This window comes from Hypanus sabinus, chromosome 2, assembly GCF_030144855.1.
Source record: "Hypanus sabinus isolate sHypSab1 chromosome 2, sHypSab1.hap1, whole genome shotgun sequence".
Classification (NCBI taxonomy): Eukaryota; Metazoa; Chordata; class Chondrichthyes; order Myliobatiformes; family Dasyatidae; genus Hypanus; species Hypanus sabinus.
Genome location: NC_082707.1, coordinates 141,904,236 through 141,913,785, shown reverse-complemented (window position 1 = coordinate 141,913,785; position 9,550 = coordinate 141,904,236). Strand labels below are relative to the sequence as shown.

The following is a 9,550-nucleotide window of genomic DNA, read 5'->3' as shown; positions in this document are numbered from 1 at the left end:
AAATGAACCTTCACGTTTCTTTAGGAGTTGGTAATGGTTCTTATTATAATAGATCCATTCCACAGTCCCTCGCAAACTATCGTTTTTCTTTTCATATAAATTTACTTGTATTTTATTCAGGAGACACACTTCCTTCTTTCATATAACCCCGTTTAACATTGGAGCGATAACATCTTGAGTAGTGATTCGTTTTCCTTCGGGCCTATTGTAAAAGGCGCTGGCCTTATTGTATTACTCGTGGGCATCTTCAATGCGGTACAAGAAGACAAATAAGGCAGACCTACAGGCAGATCGGATTTGCAGGGAATGTGTTCGCACAAGTTTTCATGCAGTGTGGTATATTCCGAGATTTCCCCTCTTTTCATTATGGTCCTTTAACTGTACTGATATTGAATAACTATATCAAGACGGAAGGTAGCAGTTCTCAATCATTACACAGATTAATTTAATCTTCGATTAAATTATAGATGTACATATTTGTGTGGTTATAAAGGGAGCGATTAAATATTGTGTGTCTGAATGTTTACGTAATATACACAGCATTCAGTAGGTTTAGCGGTCATTTGATATTTTCGGTCAATGTAGTTTTGAAAATTATTTGCCATTTTTCATTGCAATATGGTCATGGGACCAATTGGCAACAACTATGAACACGCTGTTAACTAGGGAGCATTTATTTTAATACGGTCGATTTAAAATATTTAGAATACGTGATATTTTGGCTGTTGATACATTTTTGGAAGTCAGTGGAGTGCTTAAAAGATATATAAATTCTGAAATGTTGTGAAATGACAGGCCCATGTGCTCATTGAAACCAGATTAGACGCTCAAAACAAAAATATATACCAAACAACAGTAAGATCTAAGCGCCTTCCGCGACTTTATATATAAATATAATTAATGGTCAGAGTATTTAAAGAATTATTAATTGAAATTATTTGTTTTAAAAATAACCACCTCGAACAGTTTAAAGGATATCATATGGAACTGGATGGAAATTGACTGCTGAAGATAAATATTTTCTAATGTATAAAGTATCCATTTATCAAGATATGCAATCCTTATTTTCTTCAATTACAGCAAATTTGAATGTAATGACTGAATTGGAGCCGAACTTAAATACTGTACCAACCATTCAAGCTAAACTTGAACCAGAATAAAAGCATCATTTAGGCCTAGATCAAATTGGCTCCTGTCCTCTGTCGATTTGGTAGATTCTCGTCCCTTGTAGACTGCATTCAGAAATGCATTTAAAATATTACAGTGGATAATTATTGCATTTCGTCATGAAAAAGAAAAGGACAAGATGTCAATGTTTCTGAATGTAACCTATTTTTTTTATTATTTCGGTGCCTTCTGTATAGTAAACATTTTAAGTGACAACACGGGCATATGATCACAATATCACAATCATGAAATTTAGAGACGACATTAACAATCACTCAAGGAATCATGAGGCATTTAAGCAACACAGGTTACACGTCCGCAAAATTTTATCTTTGTAGTACAATAGGTTTACACATTTCACTACATTTACATAAAGAAATGAAAAGGGACCTGTTAGTGACCACATACATCGAATTCTGCACAACACAAACTAAAGGCATTCATCAAATTTGTCCCCTTCTGATTCTCTGCAGGCAGTGTTGTAAACTGGAAATAATAATTATTTTCAAAGTACTTGTTCTTTTAAACAAGGAGTGCATTTCTAGCCCCGTCTTTGGTCTAAAAGTAAACATGAACCATTTTGTAACCAAATGGGAAAAAAATGACCGAAAGGTTAGGCATGTTTTAAGTCAGGTCATGTTTGATTAAAAAAAAACAAATCAAACTATGATTATTAATTATTTTAGTAAAAAAAGTTACCGCTAATATTGAAATCAGCAGCCAGCAACAAAGCCATGATAACTTATAATACTGCGAACATGGAATTTGTTGGAACAGTTGAAAAAGACCTGCCTAATTTAAACTTAGTTGGAATGCTGTCATTTTAAATACACATCTACATTAATTTAACTAGTGGCTTCCTATCTAAACCGCCTCAAATTGCACATTGCTGAAATTGAATAAACAAACGACCCTACGGATTTGACAAAATGCAGACAAAAATGGGGACTTGAATAAAAATACCTGGGCTTATTTTGAGAATTATTTACAACGCAAATGTGTGTAAAATGTTAACTTACAGTCTTTTCGAAGGGATTTGTTAGTGTATTAGAGGGTTTGAAGAGGGCCCCTGGTTTTGATGCGTGAAGTAATCAGAAAGTCCTCCTGAAAGTCCCGTGGAGAAACTTGGCAAAGAAGGTCTTAGAGATTCACAGGGGAGAGTTGAAGGCGCCTGTGGAGACGTCGAGGACGCTGTCCTGGCCGTCATTGAAGTGCTGCTTTGAGAAGTCATTGAAGGGTGAGGAACGTGGGGGAAAAAGTAACTTGTCTGTCCTGCCAGCAGATTCACCGAGCAGGGGTTTAACGAGTAAGTACCCGAGCACGGAACAGACAGGCCACACGGCACTGAGGCGGCCAAGGCGGCCGCGGCCGTGAGGTGGTGAGTGGCATAAGGGATTTCTCCATTCACAAGTCTATCTACACTTAACCCATTGGATGTTGGAAATGAGTGATTGTTTGCCAGAGAGTTCTGAGTTAACACCGAGCTGTAGGACATCGGGTGGCTGGGGTAAGGTGAGGTGGTTCCATTATAGCTTAACGTACTGCTGGCTCGGGGGTGGTGAAGGGACAAGAATGGAGACACAGGCCAGTATAAGGAACCTGCCCGATCCATAAATGTCAGTCCAGTCGAAGTGAGGCGCGCTCCCCGCTTGAAAGCCAACTTTGCTCTTGATGTGGTGGATCTCCTGCGAAGTTTGCCGGTGGTGCCACCTATAAAGACGTCGTCACTAGACGGATCCAGCATCCAGTAGTTTCCCTTCCCGGGATCATCGTAGTGCCGAGGAACTTTGACGAAACATTTGTTGAGGCTCAAGTTGTGCCTGATCGAGTTCTGCCAGCCTTGCTTGTTCTCCCTGTAGTAGGGGAAATTCTTCATGATGAACTCATAGATGCCATTCAGCGTCAGTCGTTTCTCCGGGCTTTGCCGGATTGCCATCATAATCAAGGCGTTATAACTGAAAGGGGGCTTCTCGTATTTGCCATTTTTCTTCTCTCCTTCCTTCGCACCGTCGCCTTCCTTGCCCTCGGCCTTCTTTTCCTCCGGCTTGTCCTTGTCTTCGGCGCAGGGCGGCTCGGCCGAGGTGCCGTCACTTTTGCTGAGCAGGTTTTCAGACTTGGACTCCACGGCTGGCAGGATGTTTTTGTCCTCGTCTTCGGGGGCAGCTCGGTGACGGGTGTCACTCTGAACCGCTTCGGGCACCAGGCTGTTTATGCTGAACGATGATTTGGGAATCATTTTCACTTCTTTCTTATCTCCCATGTCCAACATCACACACAGGTAAAATTGCAGCAGCACAGTTGGACCGCAATCGCCAGCGCTGGCAACTCATGTAGCAATAAAAAAAAGAGCCACTACTTCATGTTCTTAAAAAACACGTCGAGCGGAGCCAGCTTGCTGCAATTCATCGCGGCCCCTGGGCGCTCCGCTCCAAAGCTTCGCCGCAATCTTTTCACTCGCTGCCCAATCACAGCCCGCGCCGCGCCTGTGCGTCGGCACGGCCCGCAGCCAATCAGCGTGGCGTCCCGCGGAGGGATACGGCGAAAGGGCGGGAGAAGCGAGGAGGAAGAGGAGGGCGCCTCACCTCGCGTCTTGGCCCATGCTCTCCATCTTCACTTCCACTCCCTTCCTACAAATGCATCGCGTTCACCATGCGCCCGGATAATAGCCTTCGGTACGTCAATGTTTTATGTTTCTGCTAGAAGTTTGTTTATACTTTCAGGGAAGGGGAATTAAAATAGAGGAGGTCTTGGGAGAGGCGCGGTACTACTTTATAACTCTGAGGGCGTGATCCCAGAACCCAAAACAAAAATGCCTGAAGCTGCTCCGGGCGGATCGATGCCGCCGTCTCATTTTGTCAACATCGGTCAATATGCTTCAGTGTGTTTCAGCTCATGACGGGACGGCGATTGATGTCTTTGAGCTGCAGTTGCCCCCCCCCCCCCCCAAACCCTCGGATAGCTGTCGGCGGAGAGGCCACCCATCCCGGGTCAACGACATAGGCTCCCCCGAGACATCATTCCGGCCCAAGACCCGGCAAAGTTGGGGCAGGAAATCGAAACAGATCTCAGGCCCCAATGGATCCGAGGGTGGCGGGACGAAGGTTGGGGCAAGTCCCGGGAAGCGGTCTAGGTTTGGGGCGAGGCCGGATCTGGACCGATCCCTAAGTACCGGTCTGCAGGGGACCCAGCCCGACATGCTCCTCGTCTGCTCTGATTTTTATCCCGTGTTTCATCTTGGAGACATGGTGGCGGGTGGTGCGCCCCGACGGACTGCGCTGCTTTATCCTTATGTTAAATTCCTTCAAATTCAATAAAATGCGTCATCTGAAGTTCAACTTCTATGGCCATTACAAATAATGACCGTTTAAATGGGTTGTAAATGTTGGGTTGTAAATGAGTAGTATAGCTTTCACGAGCGTGCATTTAAAACATCCCGACCTTATATAATAATTTGTTTCATGTATTAAATATTTGTTATGATCTGTTTGGAATAGTTGCAAAAATAGCTGGTCATTGTGCAAACCTTTTAGTTTTGTTCCGGTCACAGAGTTGCAGACAAACTCACAACTTTACAAAATATTGATATTTATATTTTGTTCTGCTGGTTAAGCTGGGGTCGGGGTCTTTCCTTCGACAGGGACACGACATGAAGCGAAGTCAAGATATTGGAGGCGAACGGCTCGGAAGAAAACTGAATCGCCCGACGTTGTGTGCGCTGAACTCCTGAACTAGGCGACCGATTAGGGTCCTCGGATTTTATTTTCGCTGTAAAAGTGCGATAAATTAAAGGCAGTTGGTATTCTACCCAGTTATTTGGCAGAATTAAAACAAAAGCGCTCATTCTGTCACTGGTTTTCCACATCGAATGGTATTGCGGTTGGTATCGCTTTCCCGGAGAAAGCTGTGCATTTTATTTAAATCCCTGAACGTAATGTTAAAGATCGATTCTAAGCAATGACGAGTATAATTATTAAAATAATTGCTTTAAAACTTTTAACTGTGTGGTAAATTGTGGTATGGAAACATTTATTACATATTATTGTATTATATATATTTTAAGCCAAAACCTTTAAAGAGAGTCTGAAAGGATATCAGAAACTTTAGGCGAATTAAATATATAGAGCTTTTGTTACTGTATTATAATTCAGCTAAAGGGTTTCACAATTTGAACACACTGTGAATTTTTAACACAATCTGAGGGCAAAAGGTCACCTGTAAATCTGTGCAAGGTCGTAAATTGCTCCCTACGTTGTGCATGTGTGGGTGCGCGCACGTAAAGCAAATTGTGAACTTATTTTCGCCGTATATATTTAAAGTCTAATCTGACCCCTGCTCGTTTTCTTATTCAGTGTAGCATGAAATGATTTAGCGTAACTGGATTCCTGGGAAAAGACAGGTTACATAAACATTTACTGATGTGGGGTAACTGTAGTTCTTGTACTATGATATGCAGGAAGGAAAGTGTTGATTAACACGAAAGAAACGAGATTAGCTGATTGCATGCTCATGCACAAGTCGTCATAGAATTGTTTCGAAAAAATAGACACAGCTGTTGTTTGCATTGAACCTCTGTTGTTGCTGTGATTTGGCAGTACTTAAATCAGCGTTTCTGTGTAACAATTTTGAAGCGTTTACAAATGTGTATTCCACACTGATTTTGGAGCAATGAGGGAAGTGAGCACGTTGTGCTTGTTCCGATGTGTTAACCGTATTTCAATTTTGCTTGTTTGACATAGTTTAAGTTTCAGAAGTTTGCTCAAGTAAAAACGGGCATCATCTTTTGGGAATCCGAACTGCTCCGGTTGTTACACATTTGGAAATGGCTGTTAAGAGTTTTAATGGTTCAGAAACTTGCATCAAATAAGCCTTCCTTATTAAAAAATATGTGATAATTAGAATACTAAATAAAGCAATTCATTCAAACCCCACTGAATAGGCCAAAATAACTACTTGGTAGATACCGGGAAAAATAACGGACCTTAAAGAGGAATAGTAATAATTATTCCCAAAGGCTACCACAAGCGTTTGTAATAAAAGAAAACAAACATCAAGAGCTATATAAGCATAATTATTACAGTGAAATTCCAGCGCCTCCCCCCCACCCCCCCCCCCCCGCCACCCTTTGACATTCGAATTAGAAAGAAAGTTCAGCGCGGAATTTTTAATAAACATTGCATTTATGGAAACGTCTCTATTTTTAACCATAATTGATTGTTTCTTTTACGAAGTTCAGACGTTTCTGAAATAAAATTTACTTTAAATTAATGGTGATTTTTGTGTCTTCTGCAGAATTTTACCTTTGACCTTCAATGAAAAGAAATATTGACATGGGAGCGGACTCCAGGGTATTTCATTTCCCTGTTGTGGTGGGAACACGGCCGTTATTGGACGTTCCAGTCTCTGCATGCACTTTTTGAAGCACTGTATTACTTTTTGGATGATAATGTATTTAAAATTCTGGAGATTTGCCATTGCTAGTGTAATAAATGTTAATTTGGTTAATATGGCCAAATGCAGTTGGAAAGTCAATCCCAGTCTTTACAATCAAAATTTGTAATTATTAGGTTTACTGACCTGCCATGATCCCGAAATACAATAATTTTGTACTTTGACCAAGAGCTGACTCTCCTGGAGTAATTTCAGTCATGAATGATACACAACCCAACTGAAGTATCCCGGTAGTAGAATAGATTGTTATAAAGGCAGTAATATCAAGATACCTCTGGTTCAGAATATTTGATAACTTCGGCTTAAATGTTGTGAGGGTTGTTCATTTTACAAGGGAAAAGTACACATATTCACCACTCAAACAAAAATATATTTGGGGAATTGAGGCCCATCAACTGTTGGTTATTTTAATTGCGAGTGAGGGAAATGGACCTTTGATCGGGAGAGGTTTGAAGGAATTGGCGATTCATGTCTTATCAGAGTAACTAAACCATGCACTTAACTGACTGTAGGCGCTAATAATTAGTGATTGAAAGTTTCTGTATTTAGCGTGCTTTATGTTTCTTGGGGGTTTTGTTACAGGTTACATTATTAGGTTTGCGAGAACAGTAGTTAACTAAACTTCCCAGTTAGTGGTCTTCGCACCAGGAAAGTGCTATTTGGTACAGCAGCCATGCCTCGTCACTCATTAACTCCCTGTAGGTTGTCAGCGGCTGCTCAGCACAAAAAAACAGCACCAAGCTAAATTAAGAGCCCGATGATTAAGATGAACGTTTACCGGTGCTGTCATTTGCAGCATCTTTCCATCATAACATTGTGTCACTGGGAAATACTCTTGAAAACTACAGGGGAATACACACACACACACACACACACACACACACACACACACACACACACACACACACACACACACACACACACACACACACACACACACACACACACACACACACCAGAACCTTTGACCCCCACCCCCATCCCCTGCGCAAGCACATAGTAACTGTTAACACGATCCAATATCGCGGAACGTTTTCGAAAATAAAATTAAAATCGAGGCAACGTTTCAGCAATTTCGGTTAAACAAAGGACTCGGGATTGGTTTCAATATCAGCGAAATGCAGCAAATGTCCTAAACATTGTCTACATGGCAACATTGAGATCCATAAAATGTCAATGTTTCTTTATTTACAGGTAGTGATGTCACGTTCCGAGGTGCATAGGCCGAAATCGCACCACTACATTTAGTCGGTGACGAACGACCACTGTGAGCCACCGAATTTACTTCGTACAGAAATTGCACCTCTAAATCCCCATAAACGCGCCTCAGCAGATTGAATCATTTATTGTGGGGGTGTTGAATAACTCCTAGTCGGAGCTTTATCACGCATTTGCACTGCAGAAGGCCTTTGCACTGAAAAAAAAAAGACGAATATGTGAATGATAAAATAGAAAAACTTACTGCAATGTGCTGAATCTGGCGGAGTCAAACAAATAATATGGTTCTGACTCGGAAATAAGTAAGCTAGGTGAATAATTGACTCATTAGGAAGGTGATATTTTTTCTAAGATTACACGAAAGGATCAAATATCAAAATGATTCCATGACTTAATGCTAAAGGTTTTGAAATTTGCAGCCGGTTACCAATATATTGCAAGAATTATATTTTTAAAAATCCAATGATCAGTTAAATATTAAGCGTTTCGAATAATCTAGAGATACGGGAAAAATCTGGCAAAGAGGACGCATTTACCTTTTTTATATCGCATTTAGGAAACTCTAGGATTCCAACAATGCTGCCATAAATTATGGCAATAATATGGTGGTATTTGATCACCTGAACATACTCAACTTGATTCTGCACCCGTTTCGTAATAAGGCGAAAATTTCCAATTTTCCATTATCATATAATTTTAATATGATAAGACAATGGCTGCGAAGACAAATCAGTATTGAATTTGGTCCAAAATATAATTAATATTATTTGACTCGTGTGTTTAGGTTGGTCTCAGAGTTAAACTGATTAGCTATATTGTGTATTGTTTTTCCTAATCCAACATGAAATATAAAAGACTAATGAGATTTCTGTATTTATCTTCTAGTAGGAAGTACAAATCTATGTATAAATTGATCTATGTTACGAAATGCTCAAATAAAGTCATGTGCAAAATATTATGGTTATCTTTTGTTTTAATTTGGCCTAACGGGAACTCACTTCTAAGATAAATACAGCATTGCTATTTGCTGTTTCCTGTATGGACGATATCGTAAGCACACAGACTGATGATGAGCCAGTGATCTTAAGCAGGCGTCGTGTTAACAACATGATTTCAAATATTGACTTTCGTCGCAATTGGTGTGACGCATCGGATTTAAACGGGTAAAAAATATCTTTGACGTTTCCCAACATGATGCAATTGGCATCCACATTAGGAAAAATTCACTAAGCCATATACGACAAAATCCCGATGTCATCGTATGAAGTAGATAATTAGGTTTATTCACACATTCTCACTTTAAATAAAACATTACAACCTTTTGAGGAGTAATCTGCAAAAATCGCCTCCAACAGAACCCGCTTGCATTGAAACTATGGCCAAAAGTAAAAAGTTTAAATGAAACATTTATTACGCTGGTATAGCTTAAAACGTTTCTCATCTATATTAAATGTTACTTGCTTAACATCTTGTCTAGCACAATACTACATGTATTTTGAACGGCACTGGGACAGCACAGAGAAACTGGGTACAAAAATCAATCCCTATAAATGTAATATTAACAAACGTTCTTACTTGAAATTCTTGTGGAACTTAATTGTTCCACTGTTCGAAGTATCAGTTGCGAAAATCGATCTTTATACAAGGCGAAGGGGTATGATTTAATATTTTTGTATGGTTGTGACTTCAGTATCTTGGCCGATCAAGTGTGAAAATT

General features: G+C 40.3%; 1 protein-coding gene and 1 long non-coding RNA gene across 2 annotated transcripts; one reads left to right on the top strand and one right to left on the bottom strand.

The window, feature by feature from the left end:
• Positions 1-1,353: 1,353 nt before the first annotated feature.
• Positions 1,354-3,585, bottom strand: foxg1a (forkhead box G1a). Its single transcript, XM_059990329.1, has one exon. The coding sequence runs from the start codon at positions 3,434-3,436 to the stop codon at positions 2,207-2,209; it is 1,230 nt and encodes a 409-aa protein (XP_059846312.1). The 5' UTR covers positions 3,437-3,585; the 3' UTR covers positions 1,354-2,206.
• Positions 3,586-3,717: 132 nt separating this feature from the next.
• On the top strand, positions 3,718-7,556 carry LOC132405483 (uncharacterized). Its single transcript, XR_009515891.1, has 2 exons — positions 3,718-3,839; positions 6,457-7,556. It is a non-coding gene; the product is annotated as an uncharacterized LOC132405483 (long non-coding RNA).
• Positions 7,557-9,550: the final 1,994 nt, after the last annotated feature.